This window comes from Elephas maximus, chromosome 2 (genome assembly GCF_024166365.1).
Source record: "Elephas maximus indicus isolate mEleMax1 chromosome 2, mEleMax1 primary haplotype, whole genome shotgun sequence".
NCBI lineage: Eukaryota > Metazoa > Chordata > Mammalia > Proboscidea > Elephantidae > Elephas > Elephas maximus.
In genome coordinates this window covers 165,054,040-165,070,202 of record NC_064820.1, presented here as the reverse complement: position 1 = coordinate 165,070,202, position 16,163 = coordinate 165,054,040, and the positions used below count along the sequence as shown (strand labels likewise).

The 16,163-nt window shown below is 41.3% G+C and overlaps 1 protein-coding gene across 1 annotated transcript in view; it reads left to right on the top strand.

Annotated features, from left to right (window-relative positions):
- Positions 1–16,163, top strand: part of PDE6A (phosphodiesterase 6A) — a 98,179-nt gene that overhangs the window by 68,177 nt on the left and 13,839 nt on the right. Inside the window, exons 14-17 of the mRNA XM_049874051.1 lie at positions 600–709; positions 2,259–2,346; positions 2,519–2,619; positions 3,208–3,315. Of these exons, the coding sequence (XP_049730008.1) occupies positions 600–709; positions 2,259–2,346; positions 2,519–2,619; positions 3,208–3,315 (407 nt within the window). The remainder of the gene's footprint in view (positions 1–599; positions 710–2,258; positions 2,347–2,518; positions 2,620–3,207; positions 3,316–16,163) is intronic.

Sequence of the window (16,163 nt, the reverse complement as noted above, 5' to 3'; positions counted from 1 at the left end):
CCCTGAGGCAAGAACTTTGGCCAGGCCACCATAGAACAAGACACTGTTTAGACTCCACTGATTTCTTAGGGTCACAATTAGTATCGCCTCTTCTGAATTCTTGCTCACCCTGTCCCTCCTACAACGAGGAGAAGAGACGAGTTAAGTGTTTAAAGAAGTCCCAGGGGAAGATTCCTCTGGGCTCTGCTTAAAACTGGTAGACCAGGTTTGGAAGGTTTGCTTTACCAGTCTGGCCATGCTCAAAAACTCTCCAAATCCTGAAACCCGAAGCTGCAAGTTTCTCAGGAATCATCTCGTCCAACGCCTTCCACCCCCAGTATGCAGATTGGGTTACCAAGGCCCAGAGTGGAATGGGACCAGCTAAGATCACTCAGGAGGAGGGTGACCGCTGTCTTTGCCCAGGACTGCCCCAGTTTTAGCACTGAAAGTCCTACATCCCAGGAAACCCCTCAGTCTTGGGCAAATGTCTAATCAGGGTAGAGCTAAGACCAGATCCACATTGCTAAGCTCTGGCTCCTCCCCCTCACATCTGCCTTCTGGGCCCTGCTTCCAGTCTCCACACAAAACCAGTAACTTGCACTTCTGATTGCCTTTTCTAGACAGGAAAGCTGAAGCGATATTTCACGGACCTGGAGGCCTTGGCCATGGTCACAGCTGCCTTCTGTCACGACATCGACCACAGAGGCACCAACAACCTCTACCAGATGAAGTGAGCCAGCCCTCACTGCCCCCACTCAGCCCCACCCAGGAATTTACTACCCAGTTCTGAAAGGCCTCTGGACAGGCCTCACGGGTCAAGAGAAAGTCTTGCTGTCCACAGCTTCCTACTTCCTCCTGCCCTCGGGATCTGGGTCCACTCCTGTGGGAGACAGAATAGTGGGTCCCAAAGATGTCCATGTCCTAATCCCTGGAACTGGGAATATGTTACTTTACATCCAAAAGGGTATTTGCAGGTTTAATTACATTAATGATCTTGAGATAGAAAGATGATCCTGGATTATCCAGGTGGGCTCGATATAGTCACAAGGGTCATTATAAGAGGTAGGCAGTTGGTCAAAGAAGATAGAAGATGCTATGCTGCTGGCTTTGAGGATGGAGGAAGCCAGGAGCAAGTAGCCAGAGCCAAGGAATATAGGTGACCTCTAGAAGCTGGAAAAGGCTAGAAAAGGGATTTCTCCCTCGAGCCTGCAGAAGGAATGCAACCCTTTGCACCCATTTTAGACTTCTGACTTCCAGAGATATAAAATGATAAATCTGTGTTGTTTTAAGTCATTAAATTTGTGATATTTTGTTCTAGGAGCAACAGGAAACTAATATATAATACATATAATAAACTAACATAACTCCCTTACTCTCCTCCTTCCCTTCCCTACCCGCTTAATTAGTAACCCATAATGGTTCCTTCATACACCATGTGTTTCCAATGCTCCTAATAAGTGTGTAGCAGGCCTTGTGCAAGACAAAGGAGACACTATAGTGAGTAAAATAAACACAGACCCTGTCCTCATAGAGCTTACACTCCAGACAGCCTTTGAAGCACACTCCTTGAACCACGGTCTTGTTGGAGCCTCATGATCACTCTGTGAGCTGGGCATTGCAGGGACTAATGTTATCCCCATATTACAGATGAGGAAACTGAGGCTCTGTCCAGGGACCACAGTCTTAAATGGCAAACCAGCACTGGAAACTCATGCTTCTCTGAGCTTCTAATTTTCCCATACTTCTCTGATGCTAAAGGCTATTTTTAAATTTTACATTGAGGGAGTCTAAATGCCAGGCATAGTGTTTGGCACATAGTAAGTACTCAACAAATACCTACTGAATAAATAAATGAATAAACACTGTGGAACTCAGGCATGGAGGATTGGCAGCTTGATGACCTTTGAAGCATGGCCCACTGCCAATGTCCATGGATGACTTCAGGGAATCCATAAATTTCTGAAATTGTAGATGGCATTGTGTGTGTTTGTGCCTTTTTCTGGGGGTAAGGGTTCACACTATTCAATAGATTCTCTACAGAGTTCATGACCCAAAACAGGTTCAGTATCACCTGTGGAGAAAGCTAAAGACTGAGAGCCAGTAGACCTGATGTCTAGTTCTAATGTTTCCACTGCTTCATTGTGTAACCCTGTGCAAGTCCCTCTCATTTCTGGATTTCACCCTCTCTGCCTACAAGATTGGGAGGTGGCAAGACTAGATGAGGTCTTTAATCTCTATCTTGGCCATTCCATGTTGGTCTCTTTCCCTTTCTCATGCAGATCCCAGAACCCACTGGCCAAGCTCCATGGCTCCTCAATCTTGGAAAGGCACCACTTGGAGTTTGGCAAAACATTGCTGAGAGACGAGGTAGGATGAGGGCCTTCGGTACTGGCCTTGGGCCTGGATGGGAGCCCCCATCTCACAAAGAGCCTGGGTGTACCCAGGCAGTGCTCCACTATTATCTGGGGTGACCTTCAGTAGTTGGGTGACTTTACTGCCAGCATCCCTTCTCACATCTCTCCTCTGGGTTTCTCTTTAGAGCCTGAATATCTTTCAAAACCTCAATCGCAGGCAGCATGAACATGCGATCCACATGATGGACATTGCGATCATAGCCACGGATCTTGCCCTGTATTTCAAGTTGGTATTTTGTCTTATTTTAATAATAACAATGACAGTAGTTCCAAGTGATTTCGATCTGCTTTATAACCATGCACAATGGTTAAAGTAGTCAGCTACTAACCAAAAGTTGAGCAGTTTGAACCCGCCAGCTGCTCCATGAGAGAAAAGACCAAACAACCTGTTCCTGTAAAGATTACAGCCTAGGAAAATCTATAAGGCAGTTCTATTCTGTCATATAGGGTCACTATGAGTTGGCATCAACTTGACGGCACATACCAACACGTGCCAGGCACAGCACTTTTGCTGTGTATTAACTCCCACTATTTTTTTTTTTTTTATAGCCTTTGGAGTTAGATACTATTACCCACATTGTACAGATGGGAAAACTGTGGTCCATAGAGTTATCAAAGTCAGTCAGCAGATCAATGGCAAAGTCTAGGCTAGAACCTAGGTCTTCACTCCTAGCTTCAGTTCTTTTAACCTTGCTTTGTTAATTCTGTTGTCATTTGTAATTTCTGCCTCCCTCTGAAACAGCCAGCATTAGAAAGCCCAGGCATTGCCTTATTCTAAGACTTGCTCCCTTTGACAAACTAGTGTGTTTTTTAGGAAGAGAACGATGTTCCAAAAGATCGTGGATCAGTCTAAGACATACGAGAATGAATGGGAGTGGACGCAGTACATGATGCTGGAGCAGACACGGAAGGAAATCGTTATGTGAGTTGAGATAGGGATTGAACCTGGAACCTCTTAAGCCCAGGGTCATAAGGTGAGATGCTGCACTGAGAGCTTTGGTCACCCTCAAGAGAGCCCTGGGACACTTTCAATTGCTGAGGCAGCACAGAATTATAGAAATTATGGTATATGTTTGATCTTTATTTTAGCACAAAAAATACAAGATGATATTGTTTTATTTCTCTGTACAAGAAGTGCAATATTTGAAGTATTTCTGTCATAAACCAGAATTTTGGTGACAAAGTGATGTAAATTAAAAGTTTTTTATGAAACATAGAGCACTATATGAGTTATGATTTGAGAGATATATGTCACTCAAAATACATAGGCTTGATTTTTTTTTTTTTATGTTCCCTTACATATGGTGATGCCCTGCAATGTGGCTGTGCTATTCACAAATTAGTTACATACATAGTTTATACAAGATGTGTTTTTATTGGCTGGCGTGGGGGCTGGTAATAGGACTCAAATTTTAAGTTGTCTGGTATCTTCCTTTGGTTCTCCCAATGTGCTTCCATGACTCTCCACAACTGATGATGAGGTGAAAAGTGTAAATTTGAGGCCTTCTGTGAATATGAGGCCCAAGCCAAGTGGTTCCCCTTGTTCCTCTGTGATAAGTATTGGGCATAGATGGTGATGGTCAGAGGGACCTCAAGGGGAGACAAAGCCTGACCAGTTCCCAAGGGAATACCAAGCATTTTGTTTTACCCCCAGATGCTCCTGTGGGGATGAGGCCTGATTAAGTCACAAATGTTGCAAGGGGTGGCTGCTGGGATGGGCTCGAGAAAGAGCAAAGGATGTGGGGCAAGTGGCAAGTCAGCCCTCCCTCAGCCCTACAGCTGTCCAGTTAGGCCTCCACAAAGATCCCCTGATTCTGGATAACAGTGTGACCTGTTCCTACTGAACGAGGGAACAGACTCAGGTTATAGCTGCACCGAGAAAGACCAGGAGCTGCCTCACTGGACACTTCAAAATGGCGCAGCAGCAGACTTGAATAATAGAACAACCTGTTCTTGGATAAAAGTGCTTAATATTAGGCAGTTTTCTAGTCTCCCTAATTAATTACTCATTTAAGATGATTTCAAGAAAAAATCTACTTCATTTTCTTGAGAATTAGGAGCCTTATCTCAAAATTCTCATGAGAAATAAGTGTGCAAGAATACCCCCCAACAAAAAAAAAATCTGAAATAGAAGAGAAATAACAGCCAACCTGCAGTACTAAAGGCAGCTCAGTCCTGGGCATGACTAGGCAGTTAGGTCAATGGGACAGACTACTTGGACTATGCATATGCTAAATGCAGATTTTATACCAGTGGAAAAAGGTGGGCTATTTATAAGTGGTATTTGAACAATGGGGTAGCCATAAAGTTAAATCCCTATCTCACTTCTTATACCCAAAGAAATTCTAGATAAATCAAGAATTTTAAGAGAAAATGAGAAGATAGAGAGAGAAAAGTGTGAGATAATTAAAAAAGAATAGTCTCAGAGTATTGGGCAGGGTGAGGGGAAACAGGCAATCACCTCTGCCATTGTGGGAGTGTAAAATATTGCTTTTATGAATGGCCATTTTGCAATACTGGTCAAAACTGTAAATACCTGTCCTCTTTGACCTAGCAGTCCCACATCCAGGATTTACCCTGTAGATATTCTCCCACAGGCACTTCAAGGAGTATATACAAAGTTATTCATTGCAGCATCATTTATAATCACAAAAAAAAGATGGAGAACAATTTAAATACCCATCAGTGGGGAACTGGGTTAAATAAACTAGTGTGCTTTCACACTTCGAAATGTCATATAGCGTTTAAAGGGAAATAAAGTTCTTTTTAAGGAATTTCCAGTTTCTTCGGAAGAATTTCCAAAATGCAAAAAATATAAAGAAGAAAAAAAAAAAAGTCAGTACCTTAATCATTGTAAACTCCAAAGTCATCATAAGCAGGAGTCTTCAGACTGAGGCACACCTACACCAACACCCCCACCCCCAAGCCTTTCCAGGCATATATGGGTATGGATAGCCTCAAGGGAATCAATGTTCACATCTTCAAGCTCCCTATGCTCTTTCTTAATATTAATTTTTTTCTGAGAAAGCAGAGTAGGCGAGGCATTGTTAGTGTCCTCATTCTTCCTTTACTTCACAAAATAAGGCAAACTCTGCCCCTTCCTGCACCCCTACTTGTCCTAGGTACAAAACCTCTGTGGCACCAAACAGGGGACTATTTGAAATACTGGTGTGTCCAAGGGTTCTTTTAACAAAAGGTTTTAGGCCTTCCCTGTCTCATATATATATTTTCCTAAAAGCAAACCAAGACATTGGAAATGGAGGATTTGGTCCTGGGTTGTACACTGAGGCAGAAGGAGCAAAGGCAGTTTTTATTGAACAGTCTTGCTTTCTGCAGAGAATGTATGACTCCTGGGGGATAGCTGTGTGATATCAGAGCAAAGACCCATCAGTAATTACTGAAAGTACTGAACGTGGCAGTGCCCAATTTCATCCATGCCTGTACCTATCCACCCATCTGTCCATCCGTCCATCCATCCATCCGTCTGTCCCTGTACTTACCTGTCTACCTACCTTAGAATTAGAAATATAAAAATAAGGTGGCTGTCATCCCTATGACAGCCGTATGTTTATTGAATTGAAAAATAAAGTCAGAATCTTGGTGACAGAAATGAAGTCTGATTTGGCTGCTTTAGTTGACAGTGAGACTGGCATTTCCAATTATGTTACATGCAAATATTTCCATAAATTAAATGAGTTTAATCTGAAGTTTCAAGGTTTTGATGAAAACATAGTTAAAACTTGTTATAAGATTTTAAAAACCTTTTATCAGAAACATAACACTGGAAAAATATATTAACATTAATAATGTTTTAATTTACCTACCCTGTTCTGAGCATATTGGGTTAACCAAAGTCCCCCTATGAGAAAGTGTAACAGATATAATTAATAACTAACTAGTCATATGAGAAGTCTTAGTCAAATCATTCTGGCATTCTTTCCAGAAATTGAGAAAGTGAATGATTATGATGTTTGCTTTCAACAGAATGAAGGAGAATCTAATTGAATTGTCAGCTGATAGGTCATTCAGAATAATGATCACAGTCTGATTTTTAAGATTTAACTCAGAAGAATTAAAAAAATTCAGTACTTTAGTCACCTAGTGCTGCTATAACAGAAATACCACAAGTAGGTAGCTTTAACAAAGAGAAATTTATTCTCTCACAGCCTAATAGGCTGCAAGTCTAGGGGAAGGCTTTCTCTCTCTGTTGGCTCAGAAGGGAGGTCCTTGTCACCAATCTTCCCGTGGTCAAGGAACTTCTCAGTGCAGGAACCCTGGGTCCAAAGGACACTCTGTGCTCCAGGTGCTTCTTTCTTGGTGGTGTGAGGCCCTGCCTCTCTGCCAGCTTTCCTCTGCTTTTATATAAAAAAAAAAAAAATTTTTTTTTTAAGATAAAAGGTGGTACAGGCCACACCACGGAGAAACTCCCCTTACATTGGATCAGGGATGTGACCTGAGCAAGGGTGTTACATCCCACACTAATCCTCTAACATAATGTAATCTTGCCTCATTAGCCACAGGGAGAGATTAGGATTTACAACACAGGAAAATCACATCAGATGACAAAATGGTGGACAATCACACAATACTGGGAATAATGGCCTGGCCAAAATGATACACGTATTTTTGGGGGACACAATTAAATGCATGACATTGAATAATATTGCTATAACAAAACTCCTTCTGTTCCCATGGTGTCCAAGTGCTTACAGGTACAAAAACGAAAACTGGGCATAACATAGATGCTAAATCCGATCTCAGTCTAGCGATAAGAAATAGTCATTCATTAACTGATTTTAAAACACAGCCCCAACCCACCTCATCAAGAGATAAACTTCAAAAAAAAATTTACTTTGAGTTTTCAAAAATTATTTACAAAAATGGGCAACATGTTTTCTTGTTTTGGTTAATTGTGTAGTGATGATAATAACTTAATCCAAAAGAAAAAAATTTAACATTTGGAAGCTCAGGGTCATGGAAAAAAAATGTGATTATATAATTTCAATTAATGTACATATTTGGCTGCAAATAAGTTTGAAAGGGTGGTAAATGAGAGACTTCAAAGTATATAGATAGAAATATATTAAGCATATATGTATATATATTAAAGCATACGTATTTTTGTATATGCTTCAGCATATATTTATTATCTATATTTATATATGTTGTTGTTAGGTGCCTTCGAGTCGGTTCCGACTCATCGGGACCCCATGCACAACAGAACGAAGCACTGCCCGGTCCTGCATCATCCTTAAAATCGTTGTTATGCTTGAGCTCATTGTTGCAGCCACTGTGTCAATCCACCTCGTTGAGGGTCTTCCTCTTTTCCACTGACCCTGTACTCTGCCAAGCATGATGTCCTTCTCCAGAGACTGATCCCTCCTGACAACATGTCCAAAGTATGTAAGATGCAGTCTCTCCATCCTTGCTTCTAAGGAGCATTCTGGTTGTACTTCTTCTAAGACAGATTTGTTCGCTCTTTTGGCGGTCCACGGTACGGTTGATACTCTTCGCCAACACCACAATTCAAAGGCGTCAACTCTTCTTCGTTCTTCTTTATTCATTGCCCAGCTTTCACATGCATATGATGCAATTGAAAATACCATGGCTTGGGTCAGGCGCACCTTAGTCTTCAAGGTGACATCTTTGCTCTTCAACACTTTAAAGAGGTCCTTTGCAGAAGATTTATCCAATGCAATGCATCTTTTGATTTCTTGACTGCTGCTTCCATGGCTGTTGATTGTGAATCCAAGTAAAATGAAATCCTTGACAACTTCAATCTTTTCTCCGTTTATCATGATGTTGCTCATTGGTCCAGTTGTGAGGATTTTTGTTTTCTTTATCTTGAGGTGCAATCCATACTGAAGGCTGTGGTCTTTGATCTTCATTAGTAAGTGCTTCAAGTCCTCTTCACTTTCAGCAAGCAAGGTTGTGTCATCTGCATAACGCAGGTTGTTAATGAGTCTGCCTCCAATCCTGATGCCCCGTTCTTCTTCATGTAGTCCAGCTTCTCATATTATTTGTTCAGCATACAGATTGAATAGGTATGGTGAAAGAATACAACCCTGACGCACACCTTTCCTGAGTTTAAACCAATCAGTATCCCCTTTTCTGTCCGAACAACTGCCTCTTGATCTATGTAAAGGTTCCTTATGAGCACAATTAAGTGTTCTGGAATTCCCATTCTTCACAGTGTTATCCATAGTTTGTTATGATCCACACAGTCGAATGCCTTTGCATAGTCAATAAAACACAGGTAAACATCCTTCTGGTATTCTCTGCTTTCAGCCAGGATCCATCTGACATCAGCAATGATATCCCTGGTTCCATGTCCTCTTCTGAAACTGGCCTGAATTTCTGGCAGTTCCATGTCGATATACTGCTGCAGCCGTTTTTGAATGATCTCAGCAGAATTTTGCTTGCGTGTGATATTAATGATATTGTTCTATAATTTCCACATTCGGTTGGATCACCTTTCTTAGGAATAGGCGTAAATATGGATCTCTTCCAATCAGCTGGCCAGGAAGCTGTCTTCCATATTTCTTGGCATAGACGAGTGAGCACCTCCAGAGCTGCATCTGTTTGATGAAACATTTTAATTGATATTCCATCAATTCCTGGAGCCTTGTTTTTCGCCAATGCCTTCCAAGCAGCTTGGACTTCTTCCTCCAGTACCATCAGTTCCTGATCATATGCCACCTCTTGAAATGATTGAATATCGACTAATTCTTTTTGGTATAATGACTCTGTCTATTCCTTCCATCTTCTTTTGATGCTTCCTGCATCATTTAATATTTTCCCCATGGAATCCTTCACTATTGCAACTCAAGGCTTGAATTTTTCCTTCAGTTCTTTCAGCTTGAAAAACACCGAGCATGTTCTTCCCTTTTGGTTTTGCATCTCCAGCTCTTTGCACATGTCATTGTAATACTTTATTTTGTCTTCTCGAGAGGCCCTTTGAAATCTTCTGTCCAGTTCTTTTACTTCATGAATTCTTCCTTTTGCTTTAGCTGCTCGACGCTCAAGAGCAAGTTTTAGAGTCTTCTCTGACATCCATCTTGGTCTTTTCTTTCTTTCCTGTCTTTTCAGTTACCTCTTGCTTTCTTCATGGATGATGTCCTTGATGTCATTCCACAACTCGTCTGGTCTTCGGTCACTAGAGTTCAATGCGTCAAATCTATTCTTGAGATGGTCTCTAAATTCAGGTGGGATATATTCAAGGTCATATTTTGGCTCTCGTGGACTTGCTCTGATTTTCTTCAGTTTCAGCTTTAAATTGCATATGAGCAATTGATGATCTGTTCCACAGTTGGCTCCTGGCCTTGTTCTGACTGATGATATTGAGCTTTTCCATAGTCTCTTTCCACAGATGTAGTCAATTTGATTTCTGTGTGTTCCTTCTGGTGAGGTCCATGTGTATGGTCGCTGTTTCTGTTGGTGAAAGAAGGTATTTGCAATGAAGAAGTCATTGGTCTTGCAAAATTCTATCATTCGATCTCCAGCATTGTTTCTATCACCAAGGCCAACTACTGATCCTTCTTCTTTGTTTCCAACCTTCACATTGCAATTGCCAATAATTGTCAGTGCATCTTGATTACATGTTCGATCAATTTCAGACTGCAGCAGCTGATAAAAATCTTCTGTTTCTTCATCTTTGGCCCTAGTGGTTGGTGCGTAAATTTGAATAATAGTTGTATTAACTGGTCTTCCTTGTAGGCATATGGATATTATCCTATCACTGACAGCATTGTACTTCAGGATAGATCTTGAAATGTTCTTTTTGACAATGAATGCAACACCATTCCTCTTCGAGTTGTCATTCCCAGCATAGTAGACTGTATGATTTCCCGATTCAAAATGGTCAATACCAGTCCATTTCAGCTCACTAATGCCTAGGATATCAATGTTTGTGCGTTCCATTTCATTTTTGACGATTTCCGATTTTCCTAGATTCATACTTCGTACATTCCAGGCTCCAATTATTAATGGATGTTTGCAGCTGTTTCTTCTCATTTTGAGTCGTGCCACATCAGCAAATGAAGGTCCCGAAAGCTTTACTCCACCCACGTCGTTAAGGTTGACTCTACTTTGAGGAGGCAGCTCTTCCCCAGTCATCTTTTGAGTGCCTTCCAACCTGGGGGGCTCATCTTCTAGCACTATATCAGACAACGTTCCACTGCTATTCATAAGGCTTTCACTGGCTAATGCTTTTCAGAAGTAGATTGCCGGGTCCTTCTTCCTAGTCTGTCTTAGTCTGGAAGCTCAGCTGAAACCTGTCCTCCGTGGGTGACCCTGCTGGTATCTGAATACCGGTGCCATAGCTTCCAGCATCACAGCAACACACAAGCCCCCACAGTACGACAAACTGACAAACACGTGGGGGATATTTATATATACACATATGATATTATATATATTAAATTAGGATATGTATTATGTTAGGATAGAATTCTATGAGGGAAGTTGAGTAGGAATACAAGTTTAAGGAGAAAGGGGAAACCAGTAAAAAAAAAAGTTGCCATCGAGTGGATTTCAACTTGTGGTGACCCCATGTGTGTCACAGTAGAACTGTGCTCCATAGGGTTTTCAATGGCTGCTTTTTTTGGAAATAGATTGCCAGGTCTTTTTTTTCAAGGTGCCTTTAGGTGGACTTGAACCTCCAACCTTTTTGTTAGCAGCCTAGCACATTAACCATTTGCTCCAGGGACTCCTAGGAGAAAAGAAAGGGTGTAAAATTCCAAACTTTTAAAGAAGAGCTTGTCCTTGTGTTTTTAAATGGATGATGGTTGGTATCAAAATGCTATGCTATTTAGTTTTTTTTTTTTTTTTGTATTTAAAGAATGATGTAACAATTTTATTTTAAAATCTCAGTATTTATAATGTGCTGTATATTAGATCCTTTGCAAATATTTAAGCTTATGATGAAAATTTTAAGATGTCAACTAAAAAATACATGAGAAGTTAAGCATTTTAAAAAATTCTTTTGGTAGCTATTCAACAAAAATGAGAGCAGTAAGCAGGATTTCTCAACCTCAGTGCTATTAACATTTTGGGCCAGACAACGTCCCTGCCTCTACCCACTAGGTGCCAGTAGCACCCCCTCCCCAGTTGTTATAACAAAAAATGTCTCCAGATACTGCCAAGTGTCCCCTAAGGGGAAAAATCACCCCCAGCTGAAAACCACTGCTCTAAAGGAATTTGGGGGTTCATGGATTAGGTGATTAGACACATAATTAGAGCTAATTTATACCTAAGCAGAGTGTAGCTGTAACAAGAGTGGGCTTTGGTGCCAGACAGCCTGCGTTCAAGTCTTGACTCTCTCACTTACTGGTGGTGTGACCTTGGGCAGGTTACTTTACCTCTGTTCCTCAGTTTCCTTATCTGCTCAGCGAGGATACCCACAGTTTGTCATACTGTGGTGGCTTGTGTGTTGCTGTGGTACTGGAAGCTATGCCACAGGTATTTCAAATACTAGCAGGGTCACCCATGGTGGACAGGTTTCAGCAGAGCTTCCAGACTAAGACAGACTAGGAAGAAAGGCCTGGTGATCTACTTCTGAAGATTAGCCAATGAAAACCTATGGATCACAACAGAACATTGTCTGACTCACTTGGTTCGGACAGTTGTCAGGGAGGATCAACTGCTGGGGGAGGACATCACACTTGATAATGTAGAGGGCCAGCAAGGGTGAGAGAAATCCTTGGTGAGATGGATTGGCATACCAGCCCCGACAATGGGCTCAAACATGCGGGCAGTTTTTAGGATGATGCAGGACTGTGCAGTGTTTCATTCTGTTGTACATAAGGATGCTATGAGTTGAAGTCGACACAAAAGCAGCTATCTAGCTATCCATCCGTCCATCCGTCCATCTGTCCATCGGTCTATCCGTCTATCCGTCTGTCTGTCTGTCTGTCTATCTATCTGTCTATCATCTATCTGTCTATTGTCTACCTACCTACCTGCCTTATGGACTATCATGAAGGCTGAGCTGGGGTATGTGGAATGCTGTGCGGTGTTGCTTATAGTGGATGGTGGCGGTAGGCACTTCCTCTCATGTACCTTGATTCTCTTGGCTTATTTATGTCTGTAAGCTTCCTCTGGTCTGAGGTCCACACCTAACCCCTTGACACATCCTAAGCCAATTGACCCTCACTAGGTTCTTACATAGCTATTTCTTGTTACTCTAGGACCAAGATGTTAAAATAACTCTAGAATGAAGGTATGACTTCCTATTTCTCATGACATCCTTTATCTCTCTACTTTTTCTAAATTTCACTCTTGACAGTCCAACTAGACCATGATTTGAAGGGGTTTAGAGGTTCTCCAGTGGTGGGGTTGTGAGGCCCATCACCCATGAGCTAACAATAGTTATTACATTTTTTAATAATAATGTAAAAATCAATAGAATAATATTTTATGATGTGAAAGTTATGTGAAATTCATATTTCATTGTCCATAAACGACTTTTGTTCCTTTATGGAGGGCCACATTATGATTTTTATGGTCCCTAAGCACTTTTACTTTCCTGGATCCTTCCTCCATAAAAAAATATGAAAATTATATTTCATGACTGTGCTCTAGGAGCCCCGGTGGCACAGTAATTAAGCACTCAGCTGCTAACTGAAAGGTCCCCAGTTTGAACCCACCAGCCACTTCTCAGAAGAGTAATGTGGCAGTCTGCTTCTGTAAAGATTTACAGCCTTGGAAACCCTATGAGGCAGTTCTTCTCTGTCCTATAGGATCGCTATGAGTCAGAACCAACTTGACAGCAGCGGGTTTAGTTTTTTGGGGTGTGACTGTGTAGGCTGGATTCATTATTATATGTTCATTATTACTATATCATTTTTTCCTAAATTTAAAAGAAATTAAAATTAGAACATTTTCTAATTAAAGTTAAATTAATTAAATTTAACTAAAAACTAAAACATTTTCCTGGGCCCCTAAAAACACCATGGCCCTGGATACTCTGCCTAATGGATAAGGACCCTGCCTTTATGTATCACCTGTGGCTGCTTTTGCATCACAACAGCAGAGCTTAGTGGCTGTGACAGAGACTATGGTTTAAAATATTCACTATCTGGCCCTTTACCGAAAAAGCTTGCCAAATTCTGTTGTAGTGTTTTACAAATGAGGAAAGTGAGGCTCAGAGAGACAAAATGACTTACCTAGTGTCACACAGGCATTAGTGGAACATCAAGGACTGAAACCCAAGTCACCCCACCCACCTCTCTCCTGCTTACCCACAGCCTTCTTAGGTTCCTCTAAACCCAGAACCAAACCAAACCCACTGCTATTGAGTTGATTCCGACTCATAGAGACCCTGTAGGACAGAGTAGAACTGCCCCATAGGGTTTCCAAGGAGCGCCTGGATGATTTGAACTGCTGACCTTTTGGTTAGCAGCTTCTAAGACCTTCCCAAAAGGATCTCTGTCCCCTCCCACTCCCCTGCCCTGGGCAGGTGTAAATCCATGGAGGATCTGAATGAGTGTAGGCAATGGGATGGCTGGAATGCTGCCAGTGCTCAGCCAGAGGTCTGGAAGAAGTGTCACTGAGCTTCACAGCTGAGATGAGGAAGAGACATTTGCCTTGAAGATGAGTCTGCCAAGCTCTACACACCTGGACAACCCTGAAGGGTTAATGTGATGAAAGCGATGACGATGAAGGTGAAGACAAGGGGTGCACTTTACAAACTCATCTGATCATCACAATAACCCTTAGGTTGGATATAGTATCCTGAATCATATGAAATTACCAACTTTTGACTGTCTTTGACCCACAAAATCAGAATTTCATATGATCCAACCTCATATGATTATCTCATTTTTACAAATGAACAGATCAAAGCTCAAATATATTAAGTCACTTGCTCTTGACATAGCAAGTAAGAAGAGTCAGGATCTAATTCAACTCTGTCTGATTCCAAAGGCTGGCATGAAATATTCCGATGTTTTTCCATCAAGATCAATCCCCTCCTCTCTCTCTCTTTTTGAAAATTTATTTTATTTTGTTGTTGTTGTTGTTGAGCATATACACAGCAGAACATACACCAATTCAAAACTTTCCACATGTACAATTCAGTGACATTGATTACATTCTTCAAGTTGTGCAACCATTCTCACTCTCCTTTTCCAAATTGTTCTCCCTCCATTAACAACTCACTGCCCCCTACATTTCCTATCTAATCTTTCCAGTTGCTGTTGTCAATTTGATACCACATATATAATTCTTTAGAAGAGCACAATGTTCAAGGCAGACATTCTTTACTAATTAAGCTAAATGGAGGAAGAAAAAAGAAAAATTATATCAAAAAGAATTAGTCGATGTTCAACCATTTCAACCATTTCAAGAGGTGGCATATGATCAGGTACTGAAGGAAGAAGTCCAAGCTGCTCTGAAGGCTTTGGTGAAAAACAAGGCTCCAGGAACTGATGGAATATCAATTGAGATGTTTCAACAAACAGATGCAGCGCTGGAGGTGCTTACTCGTCTATGCCAAGAAATATGGAAGACAGCTTCCTGGCCAACTGACTGGAAGAGATCCATATTTATGCCTATTCCCAAGAAAGGTGATCCAACCGAATGTGGAAATTATAGAACGATATCGTTAATATCACACGCAAGCAAAATTTTGCTGAAGATCATTCAAAAATGGCTGCAGCAGTATATTGACAGGGAACTGCCAGAAATTCAGGCCAGTTTCAGAAGAGGACATGGAACCAGGGATATCATTGCTGATGTCAGATGGATCCTGGCTGAAAGCAGAGAATACCAGAAGGATGTTTACCTGTGTTTTATTGACTATGCAAAGGCATTCGACTGTGTGGATCATAACAAACTATGGATAACACTGTGAAGAATGGGAATTCCAGAACACTTAATTGTGCTCATAAGGAACCTTTACATAGACCAAGAGGCAATTGTTCGGACAGAACAAGGGGATATTGACTGGTTTAAAGTCAGGAAAGGTGTGCGTCAGGGTTGTATTCTTTCACCATACCTATTCAATCTGTATGCTGAACAAATAATATGAGAAGCTGGACTACATGAAGAAGAACGGGGCATCAGGATTAGAGGAAGACTCATTAACAACCTGCGTTATGCAGATGACACAACCTTGCTTGCTGAAAGTGAAGAGGACTTGAAGCACTTACTAATGAAGATCAAAGACCACAGCCTTCAGTATGGATTGCACCTCAAGATAAAGAAAACAAAAATCCTCACAACTGGACCAATGAGCAACATCATGATAAACGGAGAAAAGATTGAAGTTGTCAAGGATTTCATTTTACTTGGATCCACAATCAACAGCCATGGAAGCAGCAGTCAAGAAATCAAAAGACGCATTGCATTGGATAAATCTTCTGCAAAGGACCTCTTTAAAGTGTTGAAGAGCAAAGATGTCACCTTGAAGACTAAGATGAGCCTGACCCAAACCATGGTATTTTCAATTGCATCATATGCATATGAAAGCTGGACAATGAATAAGGAAGACCGAAGAGGAGTTGATGCCTTTGAATTGTGGTGTTGGCAAAGAGTATCAACCATACCATGGACTGCCAAAAGAACGAACAAATCTGTCTTAGAAGAAGTACAACCAGAATGCTCCTTAGAAGCAAGGATGGAGAGACTGCATCTTACATACTTTGGACATGTTGTCAGGAGGGATCAGTCCCTGGAGAAGGACATCATGCTTGGCAGAGTACAGGGTCAGTGGAAAAGAGGAAGACCCTCAACGAGGCGAATTGACATAGTGGCTGCAACAATGAGCTC